Source organism: Centropristis striata, chromosome 6, assembly GCF_030273125.1.
Source record: "Centropristis striata isolate RG_2023a ecotype Rhode Island chromosome 6, C.striata_1.0, whole genome shotgun sequence".
NCBI lineage: Eukaryota > Metazoa > Chordata > Actinopteri > Perciformes > Serranidae > Centropristis > Centropristis striata.
The window spans coordinates 24,550,166-24,568,032 of record NC_081522.1 but is presented as its reverse complement, the minus strand read 5'-3'; the positions used below and the strand labels follow the sequence as shown (position 1 = coordinate 24,568,032).

At 43.4% G+C, this 17,867-nt stretch overlaps 5 protein-coding genes across 7 annotated transcripts; 2 read left to right on the top strand and 3 right to left on the bottom strand.

Annotated features, from left to right (window-relative positions):
• The first annotated feature begins 1,566 nt into the window (after nucleotides 1–1,566).
• Nucleotides 1,567–4,396, top strand: LOC131973278 (uncharacterized). The gene is made up of 8 exons (XM_059335239.1): nucleotides 1,567–1,725; nucleotides 2,205–2,336; nucleotides 2,438–2,572; nucleotides 2,666–2,734; nucleotides 2,838–2,929; nucleotides 3,156–3,282; nucleotides 3,891–3,964; nucleotides 4,131–4,396. The coding sequence occupies exons 1-8, from the start codon at nucleotides 1,696–1,698 to the stop codon at nucleotides 4,216–4,218; spliced, it is 747 nt and encodes a 248-aa protein (XP_059191222.1). The 5' UTR covers nucleotides 1,567–1,695; the 3' UTR covers nucleotides 4,219–4,396.
• Nucleotides 4,397–5,622: 1,226 nt separating this feature from the next.
• On the top strand, nucleotides 5,623–17,765 carry LOC131973035 (uncharacterized). Its single transcript, XM_059334872.1, has 5 exons — nucleotides 5,623–5,929; nucleotides 7,528–7,665; nucleotides 16,571–16,954; nucleotides 17,130–17,206; nucleotides 17,290–17,765. Exons 1-5 carry the CDS (start codon nucleotides 5,623–5,625, stop codon nucleotides 17,716–17,718), a joined length of 1,335 nt encoding a protein of 444 aa, XP_059190855.1. The 3' UTR covers nucleotides 17,719–17,765.
• On the bottom strand, nucleotides 7,416–7,940 carry LOC131973302 (histone H2B 1/2-like). Its single transcript, XM_059335269.1, has one exon. It carries the CDS (start codon nucleotides 7,916–7,918, stop codon nucleotides 7,544–7,546), a length of 375 nt encoding a protein of 124 aa, XP_059191252.1. The 5' UTR covers nucleotides 7,919–7,940; the 3' UTR covers nucleotides 7,416–7,543.
• LOC131973270 (uncharacterized) lies at nucleotides 9,117–16,085 on the bottom strand. 3 transcript variants are annotated; one of them, XM_059335227.1, is made up of 4 exons: nucleotides 15,377–16,085; nucleotides 14,195–14,366; nucleotides 13,748–13,906; nucleotides 9,117–13,586 (listed from the first exon to the last, which is right to left on the bottom strand). In XM_059335227.1, exons 1-4 carry the CDS (start codon nucleotides 15,948–15,950, stop codon nucleotides 9,614–9,616), a joined length of 4,878 nt encoding a protein of 1,625 aa, XP_059191210.1. In that variant the 5' UTR covers nucleotides 15,951–16,085; the 3' UTR covers nucleotides 9,117–9,613. The 3 variants fall into 3 exon arrangements, with proteins under 3 accessions (XP_059191210.1, XP_059191211.1, XP_059191212.1); XM_059335228.1 differs by having other exon boundaries at nucleotides 13,748–13,903; XM_059335229.1 differs by lacking the exon at nucleotides 15,377–16,085 and having other exon boundaries at nucleotides 14,195–14,675.
• LOC131973296 (histone H2A) lies at nucleotides 16,540–17,029 on the bottom strand. The gene has a single exon (XM_059335262.1). The coding sequence runs from the start codon at nucleotides 16,972–16,974 to the stop codon at nucleotides 16,591–16,593; it is 384 nt and encodes a 127-aa protein (XP_059191245.1). The 5' UTR covers nucleotides 16,975–17,029; the 3' UTR covers nucleotides 16,540–16,590.
• Nucleotides 17,766–17,867: the final 102 nt, after the last annotated feature.

Here is a 17,867-nt window from a genome sequence, read left to right as displayed (position 1 = left end):
CCCAGTTCACCTCGAAGGTGTGGCAGGCCTTCTGTGGGGGTATTGGGGCCACGGCAAGCCTCTCATCCGGCTACCACCCCCAGACCAACGGGCAGGCCGAGAGGACCAATCAGAGTCTGGAGTCGGCACTCCGCTGCATGGCTTCCCTCCATCCATCCTCCTGGAGCAGGGACCTGCCCTGGGTTGAGTACTCCCTGAATGCCATGGTCAGCGACTCCACCGGCCGGTCACCTTTTGAGTGCTCCCTGGGGTACCAGCCCCCCCTGCTCCCACTCCAGGAGGCTGATGCTTCGGTCCCGTCTGTCCAGGCTCACATCCGTCGGTGTCGGCGGGTTTGGGCCTCTGTGCGCTCGGCTCTGCTCCGTGCTACATCGCGGGCCGCTCGGGGTGCCAACCGGCGCCGCTCTCCTGCACCTGAGTACCAGGCCGGCCAGCGGGTTTGGCTGTCCACTGCTGACCTCCCCCTCCATGTCCCCTCCCGGAAGCTGGCGCCCAGGTTCATCGGCCCCTATGTCATCGACCTGGTGATCAACCCTGCGGCTGTCCGGCTGGTCCTCCCCCACTCCCTTCGGCGTGTCCACCCGGTGTTCCACGTCTCCCGGGTCAAGCCCGTCGTCACAAATGCTCTTGTGCCGCCGGCTCCTGCTCCGCCCCCTCCTCAGCTGGTGGATGGTCACCCTCAGTGGGCGGTTCGGCGGCTCCTTCGGGCCCGGTGCCAGGGCCGGGGGTTCCAGTACCTGGTGGACTGGGAGGGGTATGGGCCTGAGGAACGGAGCTGGGTTCCCAGGTCGCAGATCATGTCCCCTGCCCTCCTCCGGGACTTCTACAGGGCCCACCCTGATGCCCCGGGTGGGCCCCGGATGGCCGCACCTGGAGGTGCTCGCTCGGGGGGGGGGGGGGGGTCCTGTTACGGCTCCACCCACACCCTCCTCCTCGCTCCCAGCGGGCACTCCTCAGACACAGCTGCAACAGGTTGAGTTGACGAGGTGAATGAGCCGGATCACTGCACACCTGCTGCCACTCTCCAATCAACCCCTCTGCCTACAAGACTCCAGCTCTCCTGCCAATCATCGCCAGATCTTCCCTGATAGTTACCTGGCAAGTACCTAGAAGAGACGCAGACTCCCTGCGAAGTGTTTGTTGCTGTTGCCTTTTTGCCTTTTGGCTTTTTTGACCCTTTTTGCCTCCTTGCCTTGCTCCAACTCACATTCAACCTCTCTTCCCACAGATCTCCCCTCTCCAGCAGTGATCCGGCTTGCCTGCCTGTCAACCAGCCCAGTCACCTCACCTGCTCTTCACCTCCAGCTCACCTCCGGTTCCCCTCCAGCTCACCTCCAGCTCCCCTCCAGCTCACCCAGCCTTTTCCCCCCACATCACCCTGCTAATAAAACCCTGAACTCTACTAAATCCTGCCTCCTGTGTTGTGCGCTCGAGCCTCTCCCCGCTGCCCCTAACATAAGGTCCTTAAGAAATCAAAACAAGGTTTAAAACAGAACACAGGAGGCATTGTTTTTACCATTGTTTACAGATTTTCTGTACTCTTGGTCAATATACAATACCTCTTTACATTCTGATTTCATAAGATCTCATGCTTAAATACCACAGATATTGGCAGATAAAGGCGAGCAGCAAAAAGGGGGAGACCAGACGAACGCCACTGACAACAAACAAACAAAGGCCACTTCTACTTCCACGATGAAAAAATCCACTGATACAGCAGGACTTGTATGTATCTCTTTTTTTTTTTAACAGGACTGAATCATATGGGTGAAAACAATATCACAATAATCATGAAGAATTTCTAAAGTGTACCTCACACATCAAATTGATGTTATGTGTGTGATGTAAAACAAACACTTTAAATTTCAGTGTCACCAATCATGATTCCACTGTAAGATAATGAATGAAAATGTAATTTACATATTTAATTATTGCGCAGCCCTTTTCATATATGACTACTATGTTGAACCAAAGAAAGCTTAGTATTTTAACTCCTCACTATTGCTTACTATAATTGCTCTCAATTTTCTTTTTTGGAAAGCATCACTAGCTGAAGGTCAAGTACAGATGCATACTTGTGGCTGTAGTAATCATATTTTTGTTAATCACTTTGCTTTAGCAACTCACAGTTAATGCTAAACTACCTGAAGGCTTGTATGTTTCATGCTTGAATAATAATTTGCATGCTTTATCTAAATTAACAGAAGAAAATTTGGAAGAAAAAGGACAGTGAAGTGGTCATTGCAGTCATTGAATCACCTGACAAGACTGACCAGTTCATTCTTCGCCAGAATGAATTAAATTCTCTAGCACCACAGAAGTGGCTGCTGGGCGAGGTAATGTTTTGTTTTTTGTTTTACACAGCAACCATCACCTTTGTATTAATTTGGATTTTGAACAGTCTGAGAAATAATTAATAATGTATTCTATTTTTCAGACAATTGAGTGCTACCTCAGAGCCATGCTGAATGTGAAAGGGTTAGGGAAAAGAATATATATCCTCAACCATTATTCTGCTGGAGTCATAGTTTTTGGAGAACGATCTGCCATGGCTAATCACTCATTACCCAAGGTAAAAATGCTAAAATTGTATAAAATGAAACATTAAACATTTAAAACATGAAAATCTTTCTAAAAATATACTTGTTTATAATTGCTGTTACAGCTTAACTTTGACAACTACGACAGAGTCATAGGATTCATGAATGTTACAAACAATCACTGGAAATTCCTGGTAAGAACCTTAATGAACATATTACAAAATATATCCTCAAATTGAATGAAAATAATAATCTGCCAATAGTGAAATTCTAATGAAGTGTAATTTCTCCTTGCAGTATCTGAACAAGTTGAACAAAAACGTGTTTGTCATGGATCCCTTGGGTCAATCTGAGGACAAAGAGTCAGGCGTTGCTGCGAAACGGTTTTGGTAGGGTCCACTAATGATGTAGATTAATTTTAACTATAAAAAGAATTGTGCATCTTTTGCAATTTTGTATTTTTTATTTAACATTAAGAATTATGTAATAACCTGTATATACCCCTTGTTTTGAATAGTTTGTTTATTTTTCTTGTTTGTAGCAAAGTATGCCCTCATTGAATTAAAAACGCAATCAGGATAAAATATGTTTTGTATCTCTCAACCATCACTACAGCCAGTTCTTCAGAATGCGGCAGAACCGTTATCAGAAGACTGATTGGGTGGATGTGAAGTGGAAGGGAGCCACAATCAACCACAGCATTCAAAAGGATGGTAACAACTGTGGTGTTTTCGTCATGAAGGTAAGGTCTTCATCCCCAGATCAGTTTTTTGAATATGAAAACATTTGTTTGTTTTGGCTTGTTTGTTGTAAACACATGACTGTTATGGGGTTGTGCTGAGTGCAGAACACAGACAAGGAAAATGGATGAAGTTAAACTGATTTATTGTTAGAACAAACCTGGGCAGTGAAGTGGAAATGGCTGGCAGAGACTGTAGCAGGGGGGAAGACCAAAATTGTGATGTGTCTAGGCAGGCAGGGGTAGCTGTGTGGCAGATGTTGGGCTAGACCTCTGATCATCATAACAAAAGTATGAGCTAGGTAGAACATGAACCTAATTTGACAATTAGACAAACTATCAAACTAAATTGAGCCTGAGGGTTTACCACTAAGGCTGAAACCAGAATTTGGTGATGAGTGGACCGAGAGTCAGGGTTGATAAACTGAGCATGACGATTGATAGGAACCCACACAGACAGAACAGGGACAGGACACACATGGAAGTTAAAAGGGAAACATGGGAGGACATATATATATATATATATATATATATATATATATATATATATATATATACCCCACCTTTAATCTACAGTGAATGTATAATTTGTAAAAATCACTATATTTTAGTCTTCAGTGAAACAGACCATTGCTCCAGTTGCGGCCAGGAGAATCCCACTGGACAGAAGGGAAATACAAAATGGGTAATTTATCAATTTAATATTAACAGAAGTTAGACTTTTAAATATGCAGAGTAGCACTGTAAAATCGCCCCTGGCAAAACATCTGATATGAGATATACAATTAGCAGTATTTTCAAAAAGCCTGATCTAATGATGTTCAATGTGTGATTTAAAAAATGTATTTCAGATTGAATGCACTAAATGCAGGAGGTGGTACCATCCGACCTGCATTGCCATGTCAGATGAAGATTGGGACAAGGAAAAAGAGGGAGTAACAACGATGTGGAACTGTGACTTTTGCTGATTGTCAAATCGTCATGATCGTCATGATGTAAGTAACTTTGAATGTGTCTGTTATGTGTTTAAAACAAACACTTTAAATTTTAGATATCATTCCTTCCTTGTGTCTCCAATCACAAGACATCTGTCAAAATAAAAAATGAGAAATGTAAAGAAATTATGCTCACTGTTATTATTCTGTCTAAGAATCCTGTAAGGGTTTTAAAGGAAAGCAAGAAGCTGTGGAAACTTCATAGTGAGTTCATGAACACATCAGAAGTGGCTTGGTGTTGATATCTATAAAATCAAGTGAGCTATTACAAAATAAAAGCCTAAGATATGAATGCATTATACTGATTACTTATGCCTTTTAAAAAAATTGAAAGAGTTTTTAACGACAATAAAGGATGTGGGGCTTCCACAATAAGTTCATGAACACATCAGAAGTGGTTTGGTGTTGATATCTATAAAATCAAGTGAGCTATTACAAAATAAAAGCCTAAGATATGTATGAATTATACATACTGATTACTTATGCCTTTTAAAAAAATTGAAAGAGTTTTTAACGACAATAAAGGATGTGGGGCATCCATAATAAGTTCATAAACACATCAGAAGTGGTTTGGTGTTATCTATACAAAACAAGTGAGCTATTACAAAATAAAAGTCTTACATATGAATGAGTGAATTATACACAATGAATACTTATGCCTTTTTTTAAAAAGGGGGTTTATTGAACATAAAGGGTTGTGGGAAATCCACAATGAGTTCATGAACACATTAGAAGTGGTTTGGTGTTGATATATATAAAAACAAGAGAGCTATTACAAAATAAAAGGCTTAAATATTGTACAAACTGAATAAAAGGAATTGAAAAGGTATGTATTGAAAATAAAGGGTGTGGGAACTCCACAGTGAGTTCATGAACACATCAGAAGTCGCTTGGTGTTTATTGGATGAATTTCCAGTGAGTTATTAAAAATTGAAAAGAAAGACCTTGCACTTTTGCGACGGTCCCTAAGCACTCTGGCTGCCGTCGGGCACTAGGACGTACATTTGGCGCAGTTACTTCAATCTTTCGCCAGACTCGCTGATTTTGGTGAGTTGGTCAAGCCTGTGAAATGAGCTTTCACTGATCATGTGAAATAACTGCCACACAGTTTGGTACAGACATTCATATTGTAGATGCTGAGGGACTCCTGATGAGTTTAGAGACTTTGCCTCCAAACACATTTGTGGTTTTGAATGAAATAGCCCAACTCTCTTGTTGTTCAGTAGGTGGCACGCCAAAGCAGATGAACAGGCCCCGCCTCTGTTTTCTATCACGTCCTCAGTCAGGATTTAACTCGCTGTTCACCAGCAGTAACTGTATTTGATCTGAGAACCATTGATCAGTGAGAATGAGTGGCAGAGGAAAAGGAGGGAAAGGACTCGGTAAAGGAGGCGCAAAGCGTCACCGGAAGGTTCTCCGTGATAACATCCAGGGGATCACCAAGCCCGCTATCCGCCGTCTGGCTCGCCGTGGTGGAGTGAAGCGGATCTCCGGCCTGATCTACGAGGAGACCCGTGGTGTGTTGAAGGTCTTCCTGGAGAACGTGATCCGTGATGCCGTCACCTACACCGAGCACGCCAAGAGAAAGACGGTGACCGCCATGGATGTGGTTTATGCTCTCAAGAGGCAGGGACGCACTCTGTACGGCTTCGGAGGTTAGACACATCCCGTCTGTTCTCCACACCAAAGGCCCTTTTCAGGGCCGCATAAACACTCCAGAAAGAGCCAATTTCCTCCATGTAGTTTCTTACAGGGTTTCAGAATGGTGTTTCTGCTGGAAAAGGGACTCTAGTCAAGCCACCTGAAGCATAACATGAGATAATTGTACTGTCAGTGGTGGGCAACACTATTTTCAGTGTCAAAAACTGGGCAGTGGTGCATCTATGAAACTGGTTTAAAAAAAAAAGGCAAAATAAGTCTGGAACGAGAGGCCACTTATGAGAGAGAGAAGTCAGCAGTTGACCTGAAGTTGAAATGTGAATTTTATGTTCAAAGTCCAGAAATAAAGCAGAAGTTACTGTCTTATCACATTGCTCAAATAAACAAATCCCACTGACACCAACTTGGATTGCATATGGGCCACAATTTTCTCACGAAAAGTAAATTGCAGTACTTTGTAATTCCAATCAATTTCAGAAATGGGAACTGTTGAACTAAAAGGAATTTGAAATATGGACACTTTACCCCTGTATATCATTTAAATCATCCATGCTTAATTATCTAAATGATGGAACTTTGGCTTCTAATTTTAATGTTTCACTGTACTGAGTGAAGGTAACCGATATATATTTTTTAATAGTAATATTAGATTGTTTAATGTAGACTGTCTTTCCACAAAAGTAATATTGCCGTAAAGATCTGCACCGGCTCTTCACCTTAAGACATTCATACTGATTGAATATTTTGCTGTAGAGTGATATTGCAATCCAGCGTCGCAGAATTTAATGGGAGGAGATGGTAGTGGCATGCAGCAGTGCTGCACAGTCCATCTCTGGCAAATCTAAATGATTTTACTGAACTGAAAATACCGATGTAAAGATAAAACCTAACCCTGAGACATGAAGTATAAATATGACTGATTATGGAAGTGTATTTACTTGGCAATAATGAGGGAAAAAATTCTCATATGAATAAGTATATATTAATGAAGATTACTCACTAAACAGACTGAGGTGCATGAAAAAACATTTTGATTTGCACTATATCTGCACCTCATGGGTGCTTTTACGTTGCCTATACACCAGAAGACTTTGAAAAGACTCCTGCAAAACTATCAGCTCACATCTGCTCACATCTAAAGACAACTGTTGAGAGTTTTTAGTCCCAGCCTAGTCTCAGACTGAGATTCTACAAAGACTGTGAATCTTGCAGGATCACTATTTACAAGACTACAACTAGATTTCCTTTAGCATTTTTACCTACCATGCAATTTGTGTGTGCAGTGGTTTGTGTTAAAAAAAAAAAAAAAAAAAAAAAAAAAGAAGAGAAGACGCCACAAAATGCCTGCCAGCGCCGATTACACTTACCGATCGGGATGACGGGAGCGCGCTGTGACTCCAGTAAGACTCCTAGATTTACTAGACACTTTCAGTTTTTAGTCTGGGACTGTGAAAATCGTTTGGTGTAAGCCCAGCATTACTTTGGTTTGAAATGAATCATCTTATGCAAACTTTCTGCATAGGATACATTTTGTGAAGATGATAAGCTCTTTCAGATGAAGTGTGTGGCTCTTAAAAGAGCCTTTGTGTTGTAGCTGGTGGAGCAGCAGTTTATTTGGAGCTGGTGTACTTGGTGACGGCCTTGGTGCCCTCAGACACGGCGTGCTTGGCCAGCTCCCCGGGCAGCAGCAGGCGGACGGCGGTCTGGATCTCCCTGGACGTGATGGTGGAGCGTTTGTTGTAGTGAGCCAGACGGGAGGCCTCACCGGCGATGCGCTCAAAGATGTCGCTGACAAACGAGTTCATGATGCCCATGGCCTTGGAGGAGATGCCGGTGTCGGGGTGGACCTGCTTCAGCACCTTGTACACGTAGATGGCGTAGCTCTCCTTCCTCTTGGTCCTCCTCTTCTTGCCGCCCTTGGTGACGGCCTTAGAAACGGCTTTCTTGGAGCCCTTCTTGGGCGCTTTCACGGTGGTCTCAGGCATGATTCAACTGAATTAGTCCCAAATCAGATGAGTTCACTGACCACAGTCCGGTCTGTTTATACCCACCCCATGCAAATCTCAATGTGTTGTTGCTGACAGAGGATTGGCTGCTTTCTAAGCAGGACTGAGCATGCGCTAAGATAGTGTGAGCAGCTCATGACAAGTTGATACAATGTTAGAAAACATGCAGAGTAAAGAATCAAGAAGAGAACAGAAGTGGGAAGGGAAAGTAGCACAATCACAACGTGGACGTATTCACTTAAAGGTGAAATACTGATGATTTAGGTTCACCATGCATCACTACTTGATGAACTGAACGAGACTCAGCAGTCAACTCTTTCTCTACAACCACACACACTGCTCCTTGAAGTAAAAATCTATCAGTGATCATATTATGTACCAAAAGTAAAATCAAGCAATCACTCAATTTGATTTCTCAAATTATATCAAATAACCCCAGTATCTACACTAACAACTTACTACTAAAAGTTGTTTACTAATTCAAACTTAACTTTTGCAAATAATTATCTTTAGTGGGGTTTTTTTTCCACTCTCAAACTCAGGACACATACCAGGAGAACCGACCTGACACTCTCATCCATTGAATTGGCTTTATCTGTTATATTGAATGTCACTTACTGGGTCATTTTTTTGGGTTCCATTTACAGGTTTAAATCGAATGGAGGGCAGAAATAAAGATGGATTCAGTCACTATAGGCCATAAGGTGAACCAGGAAAAAGTGGCTAGAAAGTGATTTTCGTTCCCACGTCTGGGCACTACTCTTTTTTTGCATTTTTGCATAGACAATGCCATTGCGGACATTAGGTTAAAAGTTCTCCTCAAAATATCCTGCAGTTTTTTTTTAAGAGCCATAAATGTATAAAAATAGGAATTACAAAAAAACGAAAATCTTATGCAGCTGTTTTTTCTTGTAAATTTATTTACATTCATTCTGGAAACAGAATCTCTCTCACAAATTGACATTAATACATATACCTAACATTTGAGACAAGTATTTTAGCATTAGTATACTTTCATTTGAATTTAAACCATGAAATGTACAAAATAAATGAAAAAAACGCTTCAAAATAAGTGAATAGCAACCTGTACAATTGAACATACACATGGTACATTTTGCTAAACAATGACGTTTTATACATTAAAAATTTCAGTAGATACTGTGTTATAAGGGGAAGTAAAAAATAAAATAGAATAAAGAACACTTTGGCCCAAAATGGCTGACATCAATCAAAATATCAAATAATGCCAAAAAATGGATAATACAACAAAAACTGCATTACAGTTCAGAATCTGTACACAATATTGTATAAAACAATATTTACCTGAACAAAACAATGTGTTGATGTCACAGCAGGTCTTAAGTATTTTTTAAATACATTTTTGTATTATTTTGTTTTAACGTTGCACATTGTTAAAGCCATATCTCAAGAATTCTTTGATACATTTTCCTCAAATTTGGCACAAACTCAAACTATGATAATTATAATTGTTTTAAGGTCAAGTGCACTGTAACCTCACATTTTATTTTAATTGTTTAAGTATTTAACTTAAGTAACAAAAAAAATAGTAAAATACTTTTTCTCAAATTTGGCAAAAACTCACATTTTTATTAGAGAACTAACTGATTAAGTGTGACTTTGAGTATTCTGAACGAGGGAGACATTGTTCATCTCTTAGCCATCACTATCATCAGAGCCATCTTCCCATATGCTTATATCCTCTGTTTCCATGGAAATATTGGCACAATTTTGGCACCGACACAAATCAGTACAGGACAGTCTTGCAGACATACAGGAACATCTTCCTGACTCACATCTGCTCTGCTTGCAGCTGCAGTGGACTACCTTTAACACACTCTCAGGGGCAGGATTTGTAGTCATCCATGTAACTTTTAACTCCCCATCCTCAATGTGCCATCCATTGCCATTGGGTGAAGGGGCAGACATTTTACCTTTGAGAGAATGTCTCATTATTGCAGCCTGGTAGTTTGCCCTTTTGCAGTGTTGGTGCAGGGCGTCACTTGTAGGGGGTATTGAGAGTTCCGGCAAAGCTGATGATGCCATGCAGAATGCTCTGTACCTTGCATCGTTGACATTTTCTGCAGATGATTGGCCATACAGGTGGCACACATATTTGCTCAGCACATCAAATGTTGACTGGTCCAATTCAAAACTGCTTCCCAGATGTGTAAATGCAGACAGGTATTCTTCTTTTTCGCAAGCAACAGAAAACGTCTTTCTTTTTCCCTTGCCATGAAAGGCGCTTGTGGAGTCGCAACCTGAGAAGGTATGAATTCCAATAAGTGCCAAACACACACTGTTTCCAAGGGCTGTTGACACCTTAACAAGGTCAATGATTCTTGTCCTGTTGCCAACTCCTGTTAAGAAATACAAGCTACATGGAAAATCTCTCTGCAGACTTAAAGCAATAACTGCCACATCTGTATCAGGGCTCTTAATGATGACTGTTTCATGTTCCTGTGCAGCATGATGTGCATGTAAGAACACCCTTGTGTCACATTCCTCATGATCACATTCAAGATCCTTAACAGCATTTACAGTTTGTGAACCATCTGTTACTTTCAAGCAGTGACACAGTTCTCCATGTGCTATGTATACAGTCAAGTCCTTGCCCACAACAGTTAGATCAGCATCTTTCCACACATCAAAGAGGAATTCAGCCAGTGCCGCTTTGTTTGTTCCATCAGATAGAAACTTTTTCCATTGAGTTGGTGTCTTCTGGTTCCTTCCATAAATTTGCACCTGTTGTGTGCCACCAACAGCTCTATGTGACCGTTCTACATTTTTAATGCTCATTTCAGGATACTGGTCTATCACAAAGTCTACCCTTTCACACTTGTACTGCAGAGCAAGCTTGACTAAGTACTTTAGTATGGTCTCAGCGAGCTCTCCAAAGGTGGATGGTCTGGACTGAAGGGCTTGTATGACCGCCATGCCATCGAACAAAATAGCTCCATTTGCTGGGATTTTATCAACTAGGCAGTCCCCACCTTTAGCCTCTAATAAATCCATGAGAGCTGATTTGTTAGTTTTGGCAAGTGAACCATCCGTACTGGCTAGAGGATAGGAAACCGTTCCCAGTGAGTAGGATAGAATCTCCCTGAGGTCAATTTTTCTACTCTGGCCTATTATGAGCAGTCTGGAGAACAGCTTCTTGTCAGCCCGTAGAATCACATCCTTGCCCGCTGCAGATTTCTTCTTCGTCTTTGCCTGGTCACTAAAGGTTTTCAGTTTAAGTGCCTTGATGGGAGCGAATATGTCGACAGATTTTGACAAAAGTCGCTGGTCCATAAACTCTTTGACAGCTTTTTCCCCCTTGTCTGGAGCTGCGAGCAAATCCTTCTTGATTTCTTCAACTGCTACTGTCCCAGAGCTAAGACACACAATACCTTCGTGGTGTGTGTCGAAAGGGTTCAGCATAGAATCTAGGGTGGAACTTATTCTAGTCACAGCCTTTTCATCAGCATGGATCCGTGTGCTGTCAAGGTCTTTCCGTTTCCGTTGTTCAGGAGATTTACCTGCCATTGACTCACATTGTCTTGTTATAGCAGCCCTTTCATTTTGGGACAATATCCAGCGATAAACTGCAGCTCGATTCTGTGTTATCCCTGTCCATCCACCTTTTGTCTTGGAATCTCGGTTGCATGTTTGCTCAATAGCCTGGTCACAGGCAATCGAGGCAAATCCATGGACACTTTGACGTTGGACAGTCCACTGTCCTTTAACACTGAGGTCATTGTGGCAAGAAGGATGTGTTACAGGCAAATTGACCATTTCCAGCCAGTATGCAGGTAGATACCTAGCATAGTTCACACGATCATAGGCAAAAAACATCGGCATCATCAATCGCACTGTTGACAGGTGGAGTTGCCAGTCAGATTCTCTTGTTGCTCTCACAAACAGAAGGAGTGTTTGAACCATATCGATGTATGAACTCCAGAATGCAAATGTTTGGTTGACTGCACTTCTCCTTTCCACATATTCTGCATACTTAAAACAGATTTTTTCAAATTTGTCATTAGCACCCAAAACTTCAATTGTTCCCTCTGGGAATGCACATTTTATCTCCTCAATAACATCCAAACACTCATCTCTCTCCACTGGTGGCAAAGAGTCCAGGAAGGTGTTTACCCTGGCGCGTTGCAGACACTCATACATAAGCTTGTGCGCCCTCATGCTGCGGTTATACTGATGACCACTGATCACCCCATTGATGGATCCTGGGGCAACCACTTCAGACTCAATGAGTATGTCTTGCAGTCCTGCATCTCCAAACCTTTTCCCTAGAATACCGAGGTAGGACATGCATGTGTGAAACTCGCCTAGTCTTATCACTAGACGCTTCGTCAAGTCTTCTTCTTTCCAACGGATTTGTTGAGCCTTGGCATATATAGCTTGGTCAAACACTAACACGATATGGTCCAGTTCAAGCCGATCAGCAATTTGGACACTTCGCTTCAGAATTGTGTTTACCGTTGACATCTCTGTCGGTGAAGCCTCAATGACTGGAAGATAATGCAGTGCTGACTTTTGCAGAGTAGCATCACCTTGAAGCAATGTATGGAAACCTGTCCAGCTTGGGACTGTGCATCGTTCAGCATCTATGTATTTTACAAAAACATATGCCAGTTCAGTTTGGGCTTCAGACACGGTGTTCAATCTGTATGTTTCCAGCTGCAGTGGAATAGTATGATGATGACACAAGTTCTGTGGCCCTTGTCTTTTAGACTGTTGGTAGTGTTCTACAGGAGTGCTAGGGGGTGCTTTGAATGAGGACACTCCCTTCTGTAGTGGTTGTCTGTTTGTTCTTAACACAGGTTCAGCGACAGAACTTTGCAGCATAATGCCATTTGTATGGTGAGTAGTTCCACGACCTGACAGTGTCTCCTCCCCAAAGTCAATATTGTCCCACACCAGTATTGTAGGAGTCTTCTTCGAGAATCCAACTGGGATTTTGTCTCTGCCCTCTAGTAGTTGTAGTTGGGCAAGGCTAGTGTCTAGACTGACAACTGTGTCCCATGAAGCACAATGTCCTAGTCCACTCAGCAGTGACACAACTTGTGAGGAACCTGTTAAATGGCGAATACTTAGACCAAGACATAACGATTTGGGTGTCTGCCTCCGACCTTTAGATGCAAGATACATAATGTCTTGACAAACAGATATCACTTTTAGGTTCAAATCTTCTGGAATATCAACATAACAGGCTAATGTTGGTTCCTCTGTTGCACCTACAATCCAAGCAATAACATTGTACAGTTCAAGTGGCACAACAGATTTTGCATCAGACACATTTAAATCATCTGATGTGGGTGGCCAGGGGCACGTCATACCGGGAGAGTCACATAGTAGCTGCTTCAATATCAGCGCTGCACTATAAAGTGTCCTTGTGTTCTCAGTAGTTTGCGGACCAGCTGTTGTTCTTGCCATGTGTTCAGTGTCACTTTCAGCTTGGCTTAGTTCAGTTGACTCCGTGTCTGTACCTGATGGATGAGGTAGCCTGTCTATCAGCGTATCTGCAGACAATGTCTCAACAAAAACCAGTTCGCTGATGTTGCGCTTGCCGGGGGAGTGAAACACCAGTTGGGGAAAGTCCAGGGTCAGCCTTCTCTTCAATTTATCCTGCCTGCAACATAAGAACACATGGAAAGAGGAGCAAAAGGGTGTAAATAAAGATATATTCATACTGAAAAGTATTAGTAGTTTAAATATACATTCAAAGCCTTTTTTTTTAAATCCAGCATAAACGTGTTTTACATCGCTGCCAAAAAAAGCTTCAGTTGTTACCTGTAGTTTGAAGCATCACGATCTTCATGTTTTTGCACCGTATTTAAAAACATTCGTCGTAGCTGGTTCATTCTCAGCACCTCCTGATTTACAATTATCCTTTGGCGGATGATCCTCTCGCAGAATATCTTGTAGCTGGCATCAAAGGTTGGTTCACTTCTGAAAAGAATCACACACACAAACACACACACACACACACACACACACACACACACACATTTAATATGTGCCAAAAGGTATGCAGTCAAGATTGTAGCTACATACAAACAGCCTTTACAAGTGCATCTAAAACAAATGTAATATCATGGAAAAGTCCATTCAAAAAGTGAAACTTTTATTTATTCTATATTCATTTCATAATTTTTTACACTGTATCTGTCATGCATCTAGAATATGAATTGTAATTTATAATGTGTATATAATTGATAATGCAATTTAATAACTCACACTTCTTCGTCTGCGGTTCCATTAGCTGTTACAGCAGACTTTGTCAGGAACCTGGTGTACTGTCTGTAACAGGACTTGTGGTACCGCACCCCTATGGCCACACAGTCTCTGTCTTGAATATGCAAGAGAATGCTACTGTCTTGCTTTATCCTGGCAGCGTTCATCAACTGGCCTAAACATAAAAGATGATTAAATGGTTTGTATGTGTGTAAGTGCTATGTGTACTGTGTGTAGGGATGGGTACCTTTCATGTGGTAATAAATCTTATTTTTTTTAAATAATAAAATCTAATTTTTTCAATTCAACATATTTATTTCTCAAAATATAAACTTTAAAAAATATATCAAAACAATATAAAATCCAGGATGAGCAGTGCTTTATTGTTGAGTGAACGTGCATTTTGTAACATGAAGGTTGCAGTGTTACCCAAGAAAGCAGAGGAGCGCTCTCAGGTGGCAAGCGCACGGAGGAGAAAAAAAAAAAAAGGTTGCAAGTGCACGTGTGATTTGTTGTGATGACGTCGTAGCTGTGCGGCGCAGCACCGGTCAGACAGTATTGTGGGCACGGCATGGTTGGAATAAACAAAGTTGAGACGGGCTGCTCTGTGCACATATCGAGGATGACGCAGGAGTCCGAGGGATTTAATTTCGGCGAGGCAGTTTGGAATAAAGCGGCAGGTAATATTCCTGAGTTGAAGAGCGCAGTATCAGCGGAGGACCAGAGATACAGCAGCTAGCTGTTAGCTGTTAATGACTGGTCTACAGAAGAATGGAGAGAGCAAACGGAGTAAGGAAGGTCTAATCTGGAGGCAGACGAAGGCCAAGCCCGGGTAGAGACATTGGAGAGATAGCAGCTGGCGGCTAGAAGACCTAGAGCCGGCTGTTCGTCTCTGTTCCGCGGTGGAAGAGAGCAACAGCTTGTGGCCGCGGTGAGCAGACAGGACCAGACGAGGAGGTAAATAAAAAAATAAAAAATAGTGCGATCGTCAGCACGCTTGTTAATCAAAGACGTCAATGGTACCGTTTGATTTTACATGAATCGGTACTCGAATTCGGTACCCATCCCTAACTGTGTGTGTGTGTGTGTGTGTGTGTGTGTGTGTGTGTGTGTGTGTGTGTGTGTGTGTGTGTGTGTGTGTGTGTGTGTGTGTGTGTGTGTGTGTGTGTGTGTGTGTGTGTTTACCTGCTGAAAGCGTTTCTGCTTGTGAAAGATGGTCTTTCTGCCGTTTGCCTCCCACAGTAATGCTCTTGTCCGTTTTCTTGCAAATTATACAAAAGGCAGGGAGCACGAGGCCAGCAGAACCGATAGGCAGGCCCGTCTTCGATCTTAGTTTTTTCCGTGGAATGTCACTTGAGCCTGAGCCTGAAGCGTTGTCCGATGGCACAGACTCATCTTGACCCACAGCCAGCCGTTTGGCCCGTTTTTCGGCAGAATCCAATCGCCTTTTATCAATGAACCGCCGGTAACAAGTCGGGTGAAACCCAGCGTCACCAGGAATATCTTTATATTCAACATCAATACAGGATTTAAATGTCTCGGCTAATTTATGAGAGTCGCTATGACAGCAAAGCCACCGTTGCAAACAATTTCTATAAGTATCCCACCTTCTGATAGTGAAATCATTCACCTCTTCATTCCGTACAGACGTAACATGCATGTAGCATATTTTGTTGTTCTTTTTTCTAACTTTTTTAAGGTGTTTTAGATGTTTTAGAGTATTTTCCTCTTCATCGCTAGACGTTGTTGACATCGCCATCTGGGATCTGCGCGGCTACCTGATTGGTCGAATGTGACGCACGTTACAAAACCGTCACCTCTCGGAGCGAAAATATTGTTACGCTAAGCAAGAAATAGTCCCGACTTTAAACACGAATTAAAAAAATACTGCAGGATATCAAGAGGAGAACTTTTTTTTTCTCGTTGAAAAGCAAAATATCTTTTTTAAGAACCAAAAATTATTTAGTGCCCAGACATGGGAACGAGAGGAAACGAAAAACGGGTTCACCTTATGGCCTACTAGGTGGACTTCTCTTGGTTCAGAATGTTTGTTTTTTTTTTTGTTTTTTTAAATATCATAGGTACCATCATCCGCCTACTATAGGGAGCACTGTCTGTTGGTGTCACCTGGATATTTAAAAAAACAAAAAAACAAAACAAACAAACAAACCAACAAACTAGCTTGTAGTGTTCGTCTTTTTGGGGAAAAGAAAGGAACTGTTAGTTTCTTTGTTAAGTTTTCAGCCTGTTACTGCAGTCGTTAACCTAATAAGTGTTGTGTTATTAGACTTGTTGCTTCGGTGCATCAGTGGGATGAGAAACGTCTCTTTATCAGCTTGTGATTGGCTCTTAAAAGAGCCTTTGTGGGGCTGTTTCCAGCAGGGAGCGGGTCTCCAGCTTTACTTCTTGGCGGCCTTCTCGGTCTTCTTGGGCAGCAGAACAGCCTGGATGTTGGGCAGCACGCCGCCCTGAGCGATGGTGACTCCACCCAGCAGCTTGTTGAGCTCCTCGTCGTTGCGGACAGCCAGCTGCAGGTGACGGGGGATGATCCGGGTCTTCTTGTTGTCGCGGGCAGCGTTTCCAGCCAGCTCCAGGATCTCAGCGGTCAGGTACTCCAGCACAGCCGCCAGGTAGACGGGGGCGCCGGCTCCCACACGCTGCGCATAGTTTCCTTTACGCAGCAGCCTGTGGACACGACCGACTGGGAACTGGAGCCCGGCCCGAGAGGAGCGGGTCTTGGCCTTAGCTCTGGCTTTGCCTCCGGTTTTGCCTCTTCCGCTCATTTTTGATGCTTTCTAGAGTTTTGACTCAAAGAAACTGTGGCCCCTGTGGACAGACCCCTCCTTTATATATCCGCAGAGCGCGTGGGGCGGTCCTGAAGCGGCCAGCTCTGCTTTTTGGCGGACTTTTTGAAATGATTTCCCCCCCAATAGGGCAGCGGAGCTCCGGGTGGGGGTCGCTGCTCTGGGCGGCGCTGAGCTCCAGGAGGAGCCCCTCACCAATCAGGAGCCGGAGGTCTGAAGCAGCGTCACATTTCACAGCCGGTCCCACAGTTTAAGAGCAGCGAGTCTCTGCAGTCAGCTCCACATTTCTCCTGATCAGAGAGAGAAGAAGTCATGGCACGAACCAAGCAGACCGCCCGTAAATCCACCGGAGGCAAAGCCCCCAGGAAGCAGCTGGCCACCAAGGCTGCCCGTAAGAGCGCCCCGGCCACCGGCGGCGTGAAGAAGCCTCACCGTTACAGGCCCGGTACCGTGGCTCTGAGAGAGATCCGTCGCTACCAGAAATCCACCGAGCTGCTGATCCGCAAGCTGCCCTTCCAGCGCCTGGTCCGAGAAATCGCTCAGGACTTCAAGACCGACCTGCGCTTCCAGAGCTCCGCTGTCATGGCTCTGCAGGAGTCCAGCGAGGCTTACCTGGTCGGCCTGTTTGAGGACACCAACCTGTGCGCCATCCACGCCAAGAGGGTCACCATCATGCCCAAAGACATCCAGCTGGCCCGCAGGATCCGTGGAGAGAGAGCTTAGACTGTCTGCTGCCCTTTAACAACCACAACGGCTCTTTTAAGAGCCACCTCACTCTCAGCTCCAGGGCTCCTTCCTCTGCTCACACTTTCACCATCAATAGCAAGTGTAAAAACATAGATAAATTAAAAAGCACTGCGTCTATAAAGTGT

Bases quoted from the DNA above. Each gene is read 5' to 3' on its own strand.
- LOC131973278 (XM_059335239.1), top strand. From the start codon at position 1,696: ATGAAAAAATCCACTGATACAGCAGGACTT. The intron at 2,930-3,155 runs GTAGGGTCCACT...CCATCACTACAG, and splicing joins GTTGCTGCGAAACGGTTTTG to CCAGTTCTTCAGAATGCGGC. The intron at 3,283-3,890 runs GTAAGGTCTTCA...ACTATATTTTAG, and splicing joins GTGGTGTTTTCGTCATGAAG to TCTTCAGTGAAACAGACCAT.
- LOC131973035 (XM_059334872.1), top strand. From the start codon at position 5,623: ATGAGTGGCAGAGGAAAAGGAGGGAAAGGACTCGGTAAAGGAGGCGCA. The intron at 5,930-7,527 runs GTTAGACACATC...TTTGTGTTGTAG, and splicing joins CACTCTGTACGGCTTCGGAG to CTGGTGGAGCAGCAGTTTAT. The intron at 16,955-17,129 runs GTTTTGCCTCTT...CCAATAGGGCAG, and splicing joins TAGCTCTGGCTTTGCCTCCG to CGGAGCTCCGGGTGGGGGTC.
- LOC131973302 (XM_059335269.1), bottom strand. From the start codon at position 7,918: ATGCCTGAGACCACCGTGAAAGCGCCCAAGAAGGGCTCCAAGAAAGCC.
- LOC131973270 (XM_059335227.1), bottom strand. From the start codon at position 15,950: ATGGCGATGTCAACAACGTCTAGCGATGAAGAGGAAAATACTCTAAAA. The intron at 14,367-15,376 runs GTAAACACACAC...TTTTATGTTTAG, and splicing joins AGCAGAAACGCTTTCAGCAG to GCCAGTTGATGAACGCTGCC. The intron at 13,907-14,194 runs GTGAGTTATTAA...GATTCTTTTCAG, and splicing joins GGAACCGCAGACGAAGAAGT to AAGTGAACCAACCTTTGATG.
- LOC131973296 (XM_059335262.1), bottom strand. From the start codon at position 16,974: ATGAGCGGAAGAGGCAAAACCGGAGGCAAAGCCAGAGCTAAGGCCAAG.